Source organism: Canis lupus, chromosome 22 (assembly GCF_048164855.1).
Source record: "Canis lupus baileyi chromosome 22, mCanLup2.hap1, whole genome shotgun sequence".
NCBI lineage: Eukaryota > Metazoa > Chordata > Mammalia > Carnivora > Canidae > Canis > Canis lupus.
In genome coordinates this window covers 38,068,002-38,085,051 of record NC_132859.1, presented here as the reverse complement: position 1 = coordinate 38,085,051, position 17,050 = coordinate 38,068,002, and the positions used below count along the sequence as shown (strand labels likewise).

Here is a 17,050-nt window from a genome sequence, read left to right as displayed (position 1 = left end):
GCTTGCTTTCTCTAGAAATAATCCATAGAAAATTAGCCTTCACTAGATTAGATACTTAACACTGTGTTTCCATTTAATTATATTTAATATGCTAAATAGCTATTAAGGATGTAATGTTGTCAGTATTCTTACAAAGGAACTGGCAAATTCTGATTTCCTGATGATGCAGTGATGAAGAAATTCTAAGTACTATCTAAGGACACATTGGGGTCATGCACAATTGAAACTTTTTCTCTCAGCTGCTGTGTCAGTCTCATGTTCAGAATGCTGTGCCTGCAGTTCTAAAAAAGTAACACATTATTGCACAAACTATTCTTTCCTTTTAAAGTCTTATAGTAAAATAATAGAAAACTACATGCCAAAGACAGGTCACAAGTGCACATTTGGATTTCAAAAGATTCTGGATTCCTCAGTTATTCTAGCCACTCCTGTGTGTGCGACAGGGATATTGGATATCATGCAATGTCTTCTCCAAGACATTTTCAGAAGCTCTACTTGAAAGATGATCCTCCAAATTATTTATGTGGATAGAAAATCACTTTATGTACAGAGACTTTGTATAATGACATTTTCATAATGCAAAAAAAAATAAAAAATTTTTCCCATTCATGATTGATTTATCCATTACTTCAGTGGAAATTATGACTTTTTAACATACCTCAATGACATAATTTAGCCTTTCTCCAAAGTAAACCTAAACTCTAGACAATAGCATTGGGACAATCAAGCTAACAAAAAAGTGTAGTAAAATGTGCCAGATTGACTAATGAAAAGTTGTTCTTCAATAGATCAACAGTTTACCTTTCCAAGCAAATCTTTCCCTTATTCCCTAACACACATCCTCCACTTAATGCAGGCTGTCTGCCTCTTGGCTCCTGGAATAACTTGAAATCCATCCCTCAATATTTTGTCATATTATTTTCACCTGAAATGCCTCTTTCTTTTCCTTTAACGTCATAAACATCACCTATCTTTTAAATTCATGTTTATGTCTTTGTTTCTCCCTGTTCTTAACTGTCATTTTCAGTGTTATATAATTGCTACCTTTTCTGCTGCAAATTTTAAATTATATCATCCTAAATATATAAAACTTTTTATATGATTAGATTGTATGCCTTTGCATGTATTATTTCTTCTCCCCCCTTATTTCCAAAAATACCTAAAGGAATATTCTGTACATGTTGATGCTTAAGAATATTTGTTACTATTTGTTGATTTTTTTCTTACTGAATTCAAAGTTCTCAGTCTCCTAAAACAGAGTCAATAAAGGTACAGCTAGGGCTCAGTAAAAGAAAGACTTAAGCAAGTGAGCATTCAGGGAAGTATTCCTCAAATTTCACTACAATGAAAGTCATGTATATTCTTCAAAATTGCAAGTTATTGATCTACAACTTGCTAATGTTTGAAAATTTCTTATTACACAATTGGTGATTGATTTTTTAAATTTGCACAATATTTAACTTGAGATATATATGTCAAAAAAGACCAACAACTGGTCATGGAATAACTAACAATGTCAATTTGATTAAGAACATGCCATTTAAAAATACAATTGTTTTGACCATTAGCAACTAAACTTTCAACTATGTAGCAATCAGATAGAGTACTTAATGATTGTTCATGATGTTCATATGCCCTAAATGCATTATAGTTTTAGGCTCTTGAGAATATACTTTATAGGAGTAATAAATTATATTTGCAATTGGTTTGGTGGGATAAATACATCTCTTCCCAAAATTAGTTTGGGAAGTTAGTTTCACATTTGACTTATTTAAAATCTTTAAAATTGTTCCAGAGTTGAGAGAAATAGTATCCTTCCAAATTATTTTTATAAAGCTCTTGTAATTCTGCTATTCAAATCTAACAAAGATAGTACACCTGAAAGATAATAACACTTAATAATTTCATTAAGAAGACTGCTGCCAAAATAATACAACATTAATAAGTATAATTGAGAAGTATGGTTTTAAGATGGCTTTTTCAGACTAAAAGGAGCTTATTGTATAATGGTTCCACCTTAATAAATATTTACTGAAATTAGTTAAAATATAATTAATCACAAATACATTCATCACGTAAAATTGATAAAATAATTTTAAAACTCAAAATTTTCTCAAAGAACTTTTTATTTTTTAAAGTTTTTATTTATTCATGAGAGACACAGAGAGAAGGCAGAGACATATGCAGAGGGAGAAGCAGGAGCCTGATGCAGGACTCGCTCCCCCGACCTGGGATCACAGCCTGAGCCAAAGGCAGACGCTCAACCACTGAGCCATCCAGGCATCCCAAAGAACTTTGATTAAATTCAATATTTACATTAAAAACCAAACAATTCATAGTGGCATTCTCATTAAGATAAAGAATTAATCAAAGAATATACTGCAATACAACTGGGTGAGAAAAAGGACTGTGAAATAAAAATAACTGAAATGAGGTAGAAAATGAAGTTATTTTGATGGCCTGGAAAACCTGAGAATTCATGAAAAATTGTCTACTGAAAATAATAGAAAAATTCAGAAAAATAGTTGGCTATAAAATCATTTCACATATGGGGCAGATGTACAGGATAAACAGTGCCATGAAGACTAAATCACACATTTCTTAAAGGTTAGATGCTCTGCAAAGCAGCTAATCAGAAACACGAGAGAAAAAAAAAGCCCTGTTATATCAAAAGAGACTTAAAGGACACAATAACCAGATATAACGTGTGAGCATTAATCGTTTCCTTATCTTATTTGGGTAATCCAGCTTTATAAAAGGCATTTTTTTTTGGATTGGTGAGAAAATTTAATTAGAGGAGATAAAAAATTCATTGACATGGGAAAGTTTGAGAAGTTTATAGGGCATATATGGAGGAAAATTTACTACTCTATTAAGGGACTCAAAAGACATAAAATAATTCTTGATTAAACAATATGTTACTAAACAAAAATGAGTCAAAGAAGAAATTGAAAGAAATTTAAAAAGTCTTGAGATTAATGAAAATGGAAATATAGCATATCAAAAATGATGAGATACAACAAAAGTAATTTTTAAGAGGGAAGTTCATTGAAATAAAAGCCTACACTAAGAAAAAAGAAAGAGCTCAAATAAACAACCTAATCTTGTACCTCAAGGAAGTAGAAAATGAATAAATAAAGTTTGTAGAAGGAAAAAAAATAACAAGAAAATCAGAGCAGAAATAAATGAAATAGAGACTAAAAAGACAACAGAAAATATCAATGAAACTAAGAGCTGGTTTTTTGAAAAGATAAGCAAAATAGACCAACCTTTAGCTAGACTTATCCAGAAAAACAGAGAGGACTTAGACTAAGTTAGAAATGAAAGGGAAAGACACTACAATTGATTCCACACAAAAACAAAGGCTCATGAGAGACTACTATGATCAATTACACACCAAAAAAAAAAAAAAAAAAAGGACAACCCAAATTACTAGAAACATTTAACTGATGAAGATTGAATCATGAAGAAATAGAAAACCTGAATGACCAGTTACTACTAAGGAGATTGAATCAGTAATCAAAAGCCTCCCAACAGACAAAAGTCCAGGATCACATGAGTTCACCAGTGAATTCTACTAAATCTTTAAAGAAGAATTGATACCAATCTTTTCCCAAACTTGTCCAAAAAAGAGAAGATGAAGAAGTACTCCCAAACTCATTTTACAAGACCAGCATTACCCTGATACCACAGCAGACAGGGACACTACAAGAAAAGAAAATGTATCCCTGATGAACACAGATTCAAAAATTCTTAACAGAGTATAAGCCAAATCCAACAATATATTAAAAGGATCATATATCATGATCAAGTGGGATTTATTCAGGGATGCAAACACAAATATAGTTCAACATTTGCAATTAATCAATGTGATACATGATATTAACAAAATAAGGACCAAAATCAGATGATCATCTCACTCAACAGACACATAAAAAGTATTTGACAAAATTTCACATCCATTCATGAACTCATGATAAAAACTCTCAACAAACTAAGTATAGAGGAAATGTACCTCAACATAATAAAGGCCATATATAAGAAAGCCAGGGCTAACATGAACTTAACAGTGTAAAGCTGAAAGCTTTTCCTTTAAGATCAGGAATAAGAAAAGGATGCTCACTCTCATCACTTTTATTCAACATAGTACTGAAACTCCTAGCCAGAGCAATTAGGCAAGAAAAAGAAATAAAAGGCATCCAAATTAGAAATGAAGATGTACAATTCTCTATTTGCTGATGGCATAATATTAAATATATAAAATTCTAAAGACTCTACCAAAATCAAAATACAAAATTCAGTTACATTTCTATACACTAACAACAAACTATTAGATAGACAAATTAAGAAAACAATTTCATTTACAACTTCATAAAAAATAATAATATTATCTAGGAATAAGCTTAACCAGGGATGAAATAAATTGAAGAAGACACAAATAAATGGCATGATATTCCATGATCACAAATTTGAAGAATTAATATTGTTAAAATGCCCAGTCTACTGAAAGCAATCTATAGATTCAATGCGATCTCTATCAAAATTCCAATGGTATTTTTTATAGAAATAAAGTAAATAATCCTAAAATTTGTATGGAACCACAAAGGACCCTGAATAACCATAGCAATCTTGAAAAAAAAGAATAAAGCTGTGCACATATACTTCCTGATTTCAAACTATGTTACAAAGCTATAGTAAAATATGGAATTGGCATAAAAACAGACATATAGACCAACGGAACAAAATAGAGAATCCAGAAATAAACCCATCACCATATGGTCAATTAATTTACAATAAAGTTGCCAAGAATATAAAATGGGGAATAGTCTTTAATAAACAGTGTTTAGTCTAGTGAAAACTAAACAGCCACATGCAAAAAAATGAAACTGCATCCCTATCTTACACCATACACAAAAATCAACCCAAATTGGATTAAGACTTGAACAGAAGACCTGAAACTATACAACCTCTAGAAGAAAACTTAAGGGGTAAGCTCCTTGACCTTGGTCTTGGAAATGATGTTTTTGATTTTGACACCACAATAGAGGCACAAAAGCAAAAATAAACAAGTGGGATTCCATCAAACTAAAAAGCTTTTGTACAACAAAGGAAACCATCAACAAAATGAAAAGGCAAATTATAGAATGGGGAAAAAAATTGACAAATCCTGTATCTGATAAGGGGTTAATATCCAAAATATACAATAAACTCATACATACAATTCAATAGTGGAAAACGAAACAATCTGATTTTTTAAATTAGCAGAAGAACTGAATGGATATTTTTCCAAGAAAGAATTCAAATGCCCAGCAGACACATGAAAAGGTGCTCAACATCTTTAATCATTAGGGAAATGCAAATCAAAACCATAATGAGATATCACCTCACTCCTGTCAGAATGACTATTATGAAAAAGACAAGAGTTAACATGTGTTACTAAGAATATACAGAAAGGAAACCTTTGTGCCCTGTTGATGGGAATGTAGATTGATGCAGCCACTATGGAAAACAGTATGAAGGTTCCTCAAAAACTAACAAATAGAACTGCATATGATATAGGAATCCCACTCATGGGATATATTCAAGAAAATGAAAGCAGGATCCCAAAGAGATATCTACACTCCTGTGTTCATTGCAGTTTTGCACAATATCACAATAGTCAAGATATAGAAACAACCTAAGTGTCTGTCTATGGATGGATGGGTAAAGATATTGTGTGTGTATATATATATATATATATATATATATACAATGGAATATTATCATCTGTAAGAAAGAAGGAAATTCTGTCATTTGTGATAACATAGATGAATCTTGAGGGCATTATAATAAGTTAAATAAGCCTGGAAGAGAAAGGTAAATATTGCATGTTATCACTTATATGTGAAATCTAAAATGAATAAATACATCAATCAATCAATCAACCCAAACTCATAGAGATATAGAAAAGAAAAGTGTTTGCCAGGGTTTGGGGAGATTGGGGAAAATAAGGAGAGGTGTGTAAGAGAGTACCAACTTTCAGCTATAAGATAAATAGTCTGAGGATCTAAGTAATACATGATGACTGTAGTTCATAAGGCTATATTATATAATTAAAATTTGCTGAGAGAATGAACTAAAATGCTCTCTAACACACACACACACACACGAAAGATAAATATGTAAGATAATGGATGTGTTAATTACCTAGATGGTGGGAGTCCTACCATAATATATATATGTATCAAATCAAAACACACTTACTTTAAGTATCTTACAATTTTATTTGTCAGTTATACCTCAATAAAGCTAGGGGGAAAAGTAAAAAATCTTGAGTAAAAGGAAAGACTTATTTTTTTTCTTAGAAAAATTCATTGTACGTATATTTTTATATTTCCCATAATTAATATATAAATTCAAAAAATTCTTGAGAAACAACAACAAAAAAATAATGTCAGGGATTGAGTCCTGTCAGGTATATATGGTATTATAAAGTGTTAATTAAAATACTAGAGTAATGGTCAAAAAGTATATCAACAGAACAGAATTGAGTCCAGAAATATACCAAAGATATAAAGAGAGTTATTGTATGATAAAAATTGGAATAAAATTGTATATCAATGGAGGAAATGTAGGTGATTTACATGACAAAAGTTGTTATGATATTGGTTATCCATTTGGGGAAAAAAAGTTGGACCATAATCTCATACCATACTGCAAAACAAACTCCAAAAGTAAAAAACTTAGGAATAAAATTTACTACAATAAAACATAGGGTGATTAAATTGTTTTATGTCAATTATATCTCGATTAAAAAAAGTTATTAAACTCAAAAAAACAAAAGTAACAACAAAAACATTAAACAAAGACATAGAGTGTTTTATTATTTATTTTTAACCTATGGTGTTTTAAATCTTATATTTAATAAGATATTTCATATGGCAGTCCAGATGCTCTAAAGCATGGGCTGGCAAAACATAGCCTATGAACCAAATATGGCCCTCACCTATTTCTGTAAACAAAGTTTCTTGAAACTCAGCCATGCCAATTCATTTCTGTATTGTCTGTGGCTGCCTTCACTCTACAGCCACAGCACTGCCTAGGTGTGAAGGAGATCACACAGCTCACAAAACTGACCACATTCATTGTTTGGATCTTTACAGAAAAAAAAATTGGTGACCCTTGTCCTAAAGGGAAAAACTGATAAACATTAAACACTAAATACTAAAGTTCTGCATGATGAACGTCAAAACATTAAAAGTAAACAGAAATTATCTAAATTACCTATGACAATGTTAACTAACTGCAATAACATATTTTTAAAATAGGAGATGATTACCCCAAAAGATAAATGAGCAAAGCACATGAATTTGGAGCTCCGAAGGAAAAAAAAATTGTTAATGAACATGAAAAGCAACTCAACTCCTCTAGGACTGAGAAATAATAGTGAAACATGAGTAAAGTAGTATTCACTATTCATCACATTAACAAAATATTTGAAACTTGAGAATGCCCAGTGTTAATTGAGGCCATGGAGAAATAAACACTCTTAACTTGAAGTGCAATTTGACAATAATGTATAATCATACCTTAAAATACTTAAACACATACTTTTTGTATCAGCAATTTATCCTACACATATTTTCTCACAAGTGCTCAATATTACAGTCTTGAGTTTATGAGCAAGTACTTGAAGCAACTTAAAGAACTGTGAATAGGAAATTGGTTAAATACTTTTTGGGGCATTTATATAATGGCATATTATGAAGTGTTAAAAAAATTGACGTGGTTCTATATGTGACTCATGCAGTGACATCCAGGACATTCTATTATTGGGAAAAAATAAAGGAAGTTACAACACAGTATTTTTAGAGTGATCCTGTATAGATATTAAAAATACATACACTTTTACACACAAGTACACAGACTTTTGTATGCATAAAAAATTGGATAGTAACATAAAATTTATTTACTAGATTTATTTCTGGAGAGTAGAATTGGTAAGTGGAAAGTCTTTTATGCTCTATGTGCTTACGAATTATTAGTTTTGAATTTATTGTTTAACAGGTTTTTAAAGATTATTTCTTTAAACTTCCTGTAATTTTGAATTTACATTTAACAATGGAAAGCCAGCACTACTTTTTTTTTTTTTTTAACAGTAGTTAATGTCAAAGAGACTTTCTGTGGAAATGGTTTTTGTTGGTATTCACTTTATTCCAGCAGTATATTTAAAAGGAGGTGGTGCTCTAAAGAAGATGCTCCACTCATTTGAATTCTCTTCCAGTAGAAATAGTATATACGGGTTAGAGTCACTGTTGTTCTATTTTTGCTATGTAGTTAAAAAAAAAAAGATTTGGCCTGCAGATATATATTTACCAAGTTAACCCCTTTGATAACAAAAGCATCTTGACATCGTTACTTTGCTAATGAAACTGAGATTTAGGATTGTTGCTCAGCAAAACTATTGGAGTAAAAGGGTAATATCTGAAAACCTTGCTTTCTGAACAGAATTCAAATGATATTAATATTCTTTCCACATTAGGTGATATGCTTTTACAGAAAACACACCTATAAATTTGTAGGCTACAACCTCTAAAATTAAGCCTTAGGCCTTGTGTGTTTGATGATAAGGAATGACCTAATCAAATGTTCTGGAGCTTTCTTGAACAGCCTTGTAGAGGAGGAGTTTATATTTACTCTTTAACTATAAATTTAAGGTTTATTAATCATAAAAGTCATAATTTAGCTATGCATGGCAACAAATCATCCAATGATTCAATAGGGCATCTTGCATTTCTTAGAATACTGTAATTAGATAACCGATTTGTAATTAAGTAAAAATGAAAGCTGACCTTTCTCCTTGAGATAAAATAATGCTAACCATATGAAGAACAGAAGATTTATGATTCAAATGAGCCTAAATACAATTTAAGGGAATAGGACTATGCTTCTTCTTGGGAACTATCATCTTTTTGCCTTGTCAGCACAGATTTAACAAAATATCCAATGTATCGCAACACAGGAATTTCAATTGCGCATTCATATAAGATTTCAATGTAACGGGATGCTATGCAGAGTAGATATTTGGTGCAATCCATCATCTATTAAAATTCTGTCATTGTGATGGGGAATTTCAAAGTATAGTATAGAAGTCTGCACTGAGAAGCTGCAACAAATAACCGATTGCATGACAAAGTCAGCATTTTTTACTTTCTCACAGCAAAACGTGAGTTCTTAATCTCATCTAGCAATGCTCTTTCCTCAGTATCTGTTCAGGAGAACAACAGCAAATTGTGAATAGAAATGATTTTGCTGTCCTTGGTGGGGTCTGACAATTTACCAGGAGACTTGATAAGGTCCCAGAGCCCACTAACTGACAGAGAACTATTTCTTGCACAAATACCAGGATGATAGTTATAACACAGTCCAGGAGATTTTTATCCTGTCTTCATTAAGAGTGAAAGACCTCAGGGAGCCTGGGTAGCTCAGTCAGTTAAGCATGGGACTCTTGATTTCTGCTCAGGTCATGATCTCAGGGTGGTGAAATGGAGTGCTGGGCCGGGGGGGGGGGGGGGGGGCTGCTGGGCATGGAGCCTGCTTAAGATTCTTTCTCCCTCTCCCTCTCTCTCAGCCCCTCCCTATCCTCTCTCCCTCTTTCAAGAAAAAAAAAAAGTGAAAGGCCTCTCTCTCAGAATCTTTTTCTAAATCTACAAATAATAATAATAATATACACACACCTTAGAAAATTAAATCTCTAAAGAAACAAACTTAAATGGCACATTTTAACTTTATGCTTACTCTTTTCTGTTCTCTTGTCCTTTGCCTACTCCTTTTCTTTCTTGTGTCATTTCATTTATCTCTTGCTTATAATTACCTGTATCTTCCCCTGCCCCCCATTTTAACCATTCATCTAGGTAAAGACCAGAGACACAATGTTCTACTTTAAGACTTTCCTAAAGCTTCTTTGGATACAAGCCTGGTTGAAATCCTGGAGCACCTGGGTGGCTCAGTGGCTGAGCATCTGCCTTTTGCTCAGGTCATGATCCTGTGGTCCTGGGCTGGAGTCCCATATCAGGCTCCCTGCAGGGAGTCTGCTTCTCCACCTGCATGTGTCTCTGCCTTTCTCTCTTTCTCTGTGTGTGTCTCTCATGAATAAATACATAAAATATTTTTTTAAAAAAGATAGAATCTTGGAGTCCTTTGAGTTAAGCCTGAAAGAGAACCTGAAGGGCTTCTGGATCCAGTGTAGGAGTCAGTGTGCATTCACAGTGATGGGAGAGAAACATGCTTACACTTAGAGCTTATACACAAGATTTTCTCAAAATGGTGGGAGAGAAAACATGAGAGAGAACAGTTGTAAGAAAATCAGAAACATATTTGAGATATGTAGATAGTGATAACTTGAATTTATTTGTAAAGTAGGTTCCAGTTACTGACAACAAGAAGGTACCTGATAGGCCTTTTTTTCCTAGCTTTGGTATTGAATAGTTTAATAAGTAAATGAAAAAAGCACCAATCTAGAAATTTGTCTGATTTATAGCCATAGAAGCTATCTCCAAAAACTCATTAGCAAAGTAAGTTAAATAAGTAGTATGAACATGGTAGAAATAGGTGATTATTGCTTATTCTTAACTTTCTTCCATACCAACTCCCATTTTATGTAATTGGGCTAATCTCAAGTATAACATTCAATGTCCTTATATAACTATAATAATAATAGTAATTTTCCAAGTGTTTGCTATCTGCCAGGAAAATTTAGGAGTTTTACACTTTATTTCCTTTCATGAACTAAAGTGCATAATTATTTAAGCATTAGTACGTCTATATTACAGATGAGGAAACTGTGACTCAGAAAGTTTAATTGCCCAGAGTTCCATAACAGAGAAAGGTTTCCTATCTCAAAGAGACCAACAACTCACCCTATTAATCATCATGTTGTTCATTTATCCTATCTCTTTAGATTCAGGTATTTGGTGTATCTGCCTTAGATTACTTACGTATTTTTGTATTTTAGTGTCATACAGTTATATTTAACCCCATTTTGATGATGAAATGGGTAAGGTTATTTATACAATATAGGCAACTAGCAAAACTGTTAAAGGGAAAAGATTGATGGCACAAACTCTGTTTCCATGACACTGTTTAACCAATTATTCCATGTTAAAAACAACAAAGTGGTGGGTGGCCTAGGCACTCCTTTTTCCAGGAATCCGTCCCAGCCACAAATATTGTATTTTAAACCAAGTAACCTAAACTCAAACATGATGCACTGTCTAGTCATGGGAAGTGATAAGATATCAGTGAGTAGAAGACATAGCAAGGAATATCCAAGGGGATAAATTCACACACACACACACACACACACACACACACACACACAGCTATCACTGGAGGAAGATGTATGAGAAATAATATACCAAAAAAAAAAAAAAATGGGGCTGAAGCCATGCTAGGATGGAGGGGGAGAGGAAGAAAAATTTTGCTACTCTCCTGAGTGACAGTTGAAATAAAGACATATACAAACATCTTCCCTTCTGCTCACAGTTCTAGAAGTACTAGTAGAATATTACATATTTTGATATCTGGGAAAATATTTGGGTTTTGCTGGATGTGGATTCCCTTTGGCCAAAGTGAGATGATGCTTCACCTCAGTGTGAGGACTGAACTAGCATTAGTGCCCTGTAGATGAACATATTATTTTTATAAGGTAGCTGTTTCCTTTTAGAGATTCTCCACTTTATAACTCAACCAAACTTCTCTTTCCCTGTATTGGCTCACTCTGTGCTATATGTTGGTTTGGCATTGTATATTGTATTTTATCTCATGACCTGAATTGGAAAGGGTAGCCTGAATTCATTGTATGTTGGTATGATTTACAGAACATAGACCAGATGAACTCAGGAAGCCCCCAAGGTGTATAAATAAGAGTAAATAGAGGAATTTGCAAAATATGGGCTAAAGTTCTGCTGTACTAGGTTATATACATTTTATTCTTTAAATAAAAAACGAACTATCAAAACATTAAGAGCAATGTGTAATGTTCCTTATTTTCTTTAAAAAACAGACAAAGCTCAAAAATGAAAACCAGGTGCTATGATCCTTTGACTCCAAGAAACGGATGCCTCTGAATTTAGTTCCCTGGTCTTTAATGCGTGCTACCTTATTGATATTTAGCTTTAAAATGTGTTAAAATGTAGCATTGTTTTTTTCTTTGTGCAACTAATACATTCTACTAGGAGAGTAATGTCAATAATAATGCATAGCATGTCATACTTTAAAAACTATTTTTACATATGGTATCATTTGATCTTTCCAATAGTCTCGTTAATAAAGTGACAGAAAAGGAAACAAAGGCACAGATGTGAGCATGCCGAGGAGAGTATACCACAGCCCTTGTCACATGATTTTCTGTCTAGTGCCCTACCCCTATTTCTCATTCTCATGAATATATTGCTATAGAAATTACTCTCTCTTAACTTCTACAGAGCTAGAAAACCTGGAAGACCTGGACAAAGACAAATGGAATCATTAGCCTTCAGCCTAGATTCTAATGAAATATGTAATATTTTCCCTGGGACTGATATAATATTGTGCCACAAAATGGGAAATATAGCAAGTGGAAAATAGAGTTTGAATATTTTTATAAGAGATTTTTCCACTAAAGAAGAAGAGAATGGCTCTAGTTCGTTAACATCAAAAAAAGTATTTAGCAACCTTGCTTTCTGTCTATATCTTCATCTATTAGTACACAACTATCTTCATGTTTTAAATATCTTGCTTTGAGTCAAAGGTAGGCCATGATACTAAAAATTGCCCCCAAAGCACATCAAACTGCATCCAAAGAGAACAGAGAATAACAAGAGAAGTAAAACAGAAAGACTTTTCCCCTATAAATGGATTTAATCGTCCAGAGTTCAGAATTCCTGCATGAAGTAGAAATTCCCCATTCATGACAAGTGGTAGACATCAGCTTAGAAGGTTGACTGCTATTTCCTCCAATAAAGTTTGTTCTCTCTTTGTCTCATCCCTCTCTCTCTCTCATCTCACTCTTTCTCTTTCTTTCACCTCTCTCTCTCTCTAACTCTGCCATCTATCTGTTGTACATGCTTTTGTAGAATTTCAGGAACAGCTTTTCACCTGAAAAATATGGCTGCCTGAAAGAGGTATGGAAAATAACAAAAGCTTCACCCCAAAAGCTTCCTTTCTATGCATTACAAAAGCTTGCACTTGGATAATAGAAATATTTAGCCTCAGGTGACTGAGAACACTTACTGTTGGTTGCATAACGTATGGCGGATGAGGCATCCATGAAGTACTCTGGACCTATGCATCAAACAGCATTTATTAGCACAAAGCAATCACAGAGAGAACTTGGTTCTTGTGTTCAGTGGAGTCACACTAGGTCAAAAGAAAGTGGAGTCCATCTGACTTTACAGCTAATTAATACTCAGAACTAGGAATAGAAAGGAAATTCTTGGACCTGATTAATTTGGTCCCTGAAACATAGTAAAATGTAAAGCGAATTCCTACTTCACCAGTACTGGCTATAGTGCCTACATTGACCAGGCTGGGCCTTGGAACATATTTTGAGGTTGGTGTTGAAGGCTAGAGTCTTAGGAAAAAAGCCTCAGGGACCCCTACTTCGAGGTCAACTCCCAGGGATAGAAGCAAATAATAGAGAGTTGACAGCTAAGACTTCCTCTTTTTCTGTCTTTGGTTCTAATTCAAATTCTCAAGTGATCCCATCTTGGAAATAAGTCCAAGTGGTAAAATTTGGGGGAAGAACTAAAGAGATCAATCAGAAATTTGGGGGGAAAGATTTGGGTTAAACCCAAGTTAAGTAAATTTGTGTTTTTTTTTCTTTCATGGTAATTGGTATGGCAAATAAAAATGAGAATTTGAGCCAACCAACTGTTCTGAAATGTGCCTTGTCAGCCAAATGAGAAAGTCAGCTTGTAAGGGCTGATTGTCACATTGAGAACCCTGAAAACTTTGCTTTCAATACACTCACACTAACAAAATTGCCAAAGCACTTTAGATTAAAAAAAAAAAAAAAAGTGGTGAAAGGCGAGAATCAACAACAGAGGAATTGTTCTGATTCCTTTTTTAAGAAAAAGGAGCTAGAGTTAAGTTCTACTTATGAGCCCTCCCAAGTGAAATCAGTTTTCTGTGGATATTTTTTTTCATGTCACCAAAGTGCTCTACACTGGGGCTCATTGGGTGGTCTTGGCTGAAACATAGGCCAAGATTTTTAAAAAATAAGTAAAAACAAAAAAAAATACCCCAAAAACACACACTACAACCAGGCAGGCCTGCAGGAAGCACAAAAACTGAACAGCACCTGCACATAGCCTCATGGGTCCCAAGGAATGGCAATTAAGAAATCAGCCAATCTGAGACCCTCAAATGCAATTCACATGAAAGTCTATTCTGTTCACCCACCAACATGTATCAAGAATCTTAAGTGCAGAAAAAGAATGAAAATGATCTGCTTCAGGGGAAATCAGTTAAGGAAAAATGTATATAGTCTCAAGTTTGATGCTCTGACAGCTGAGACATCCTGAAATGAAGTATGTAATGGTTGAATAAGGTGAAACTTCACTGAATTAGTAGCAGTCATCGACGTTACAGTTTTACCCATCATAAAACATCCACCCCCACCATCTGCAAAATACAGAGAAACACATGCATGCACGCACGTACACTCTCTCTCGCTTTGTCTCTCCAAAGTTTTGAAAGGTGACACTAGACCCTCTATATGTAGCATCTATAGGCACTGTCTAATTAGAATTAGAAGAATTGTCTGAAGAACAATATGAGGTAAAGAGAAGCAGGGAGTAATAGCACATTGGATAACTCAAAGGAATAAGACAAGGAGTATTTTTTGAGGGAGAAGTAAGACTATGTTAATCCACTGTGTACTTAGAATTAACTGGCTACAACATCTGCTTTAGGACACACATGGAGTCTTGGCTTTTTTGTTTTTCAACATGTGGAACCCATGAGGTCTCTTTTGACCTCTTTGGGGTGGAGAATGAAGTAAGAGCAGGAAGTAGGAATAACGTTTTACCATTTTGAGAATCCTCCCTATTTCTTGGGGAAAATGATTTAACATCTATCCATGTAGCTTCACATGGACACACAGGACAACTGTGACAAAATGAGATGACAACAATAAAATATCCTGGAGTGAGTGAGGGGAATGCCAGACGTGTGCTTGTAAAGAAGACACAATAGGGAACATGGCCACCCAAATAACCGACAACCAACAAACTAAGTTCTCAGCGGCAAGAAGGCTGCACTAATGTTGGCTAGAAAGGAGCATAATCATAAAAATTTCAGCAGGAAGAATGAAGAGATGGTGGGCTTTATTATTCAGTAAAATAGATGCAAACAAGCCCTTCAAAGTGTAGGCTAAAACTGGAGTATTATTACATTAAGATGTGACTAAATTGTTTAGGACAGGTAAAAAAAATCTACTGTGTCCCTTTTGCCTTGACATAGTCTATTAATGGCAAGAAAGACTTCTCCTCGGGTGCAGGTAAATCGGACATACCTGGTATGTGGAGACAGGGGAAGCAGCAATGAATGGCGTGATAGATGTCTGTGGAATCATGCGGTTGGTTGCAATACTGTACGGTGAAGAATAAAATCTGCAAACAGAAAACAAAAAAAGAAGATTCATGAAGCTGCTGCATGCCTGGCTGCTAATCAAATGCTACCAAGCACCTCTGGGAAAGGCAGAGTTCCACCCTTGTGTTTTTCCACCAACTGTGAACAGGAGCATCCAGGAAATTTATAGCATTTGATGCCACTAAAGGAAATAAATCGTTCTGAACAAAATGACAACTTTAAGTCATCTTATAAAATTGGCTGTACAAAATCTCTTAAGCCAGGTGAGTGTAATAGTATGTTTAACCAACAGGGGGAGAAAAGTCATGGGCATTGCTTTTAGTTTGTTTTTCTTTTCTTTTTAAGGTAATGCTAAAGCTCTTTGAGAGAAAAGCAAAATGATAGCACCAAGTTTTACAAAGATGGCCTATGTTATGTGTACACAAATTGCATTTATCTCTTTATTCAAGAAATAGGGTCAGCTCCTAGAGAGTTCTATATAATTTGTGCTAGGCAGAAAAATCCATGAACTTATGCAGAAACTAAGCTAAATATTTCCTCCCTGAAAAAGAAAAAAGTAGACAATTTGTGATCTGTGTCTATCTGGCGATAGGCATATATTCTGGATTCAATCAAGAAGATTCTGGACCTCTGTGATATACTCCTGGTGTAGACTCTATAAAAAACACTGAGGTTTTGAGTCTTTCAGGGCCTTTCGTTGAGCAATTATAAAATGATACTGGGCGAGATCAGGGATTAACAAATGAGATCTTTCTACAGAACTTTCAAAGGGCAGCTTCAAGGTACTTAAATCAGTGACAAAGCCATCTCTGGTCACACTATACCTTATCGAATTCATAAGTTACTTTACGCTCAAATTTGTCAGCAGATTTTCAAATCATGTTTATTTCTTCCTGTCTTCCTGGTAAGAATGGCCAGCCACAGAATGGAAAAAAGCCAAGTTTCCTTTGATGGATTATTTCACTGATGTGAGGATAGATTGGGAAAATGGGTATCAAAGGTAACAAAATCATTATTTCACTTTGCTGTCCTCTTAGCAAAAATCAACTACTACTTTTGATTTTTTTTTTTTTAATAGCATCACTGAGGTTGGAGTTTTGCGGTCAGGGACATCGTCACCCCTCAGAGGTCACTAATAGTTTGAATAGAGACTCTCATGGGTTACCATTCTAAAGAAGTATTTTACAAGACTCTCACTGAATGTAGGAGTGCTGGATTTCAAGGTTTCCAGGATTCAAAGAGGAAATTCTTTAATCTTAAAGTCTGTAAAAGTCTTCAAGCAAGGATTGGAGGACTATAGTCTTAAATTTACTTTATCTAATAGTTCTCAACAAGGATTATAAGGCCACACTCTTGGTTAAAATTTGCAGCTAAAAAAGTTACTCTGTCAAACATTACATCCTTACTGTCCATATCTACCAGACCTCTAAGTTTATAG

The 17,050-nt window shown here is 34.1% G+C and overlaps 1 protein-coding gene across 27 annotated transcripts in view; it reads right to left on the bottom strand.

Annotated features, from left to right (window-relative positions):
- The window catches only part of RBMS3 (RNA binding motif single stranded interacting protein 3), a 1,291,910-nt gene that overhangs the window by 92,061 nt on the left and 1,182,799 nt on the right, over window positions 1-17,050 (bottom strand). For 23 of the 27 annotated variants that reach the window (XM_072793055.1, XM_072793061.1, XM_072793059.1 and 20 more), the window contains 2 exons: window positions 15,536-15,632; window positions 13,252-13,302 (listed from right to left, as the gene is read on the bottom strand). In XM_072793055.1, the coding sequence (XP_072649156.1) occupies window positions 13,252-13,302; window positions 15,536-15,632 (148 nt within the window). The remainder of the gene's footprint in view (window positions 1-13,251; window positions 13,303-15,535; window positions 15,633-17,050) is intronic. The other 4 variants (XM_072793062.1, XM_072793064.1, XM_072793065.1 and 1 more) reach the window with 1 other exon arrangement.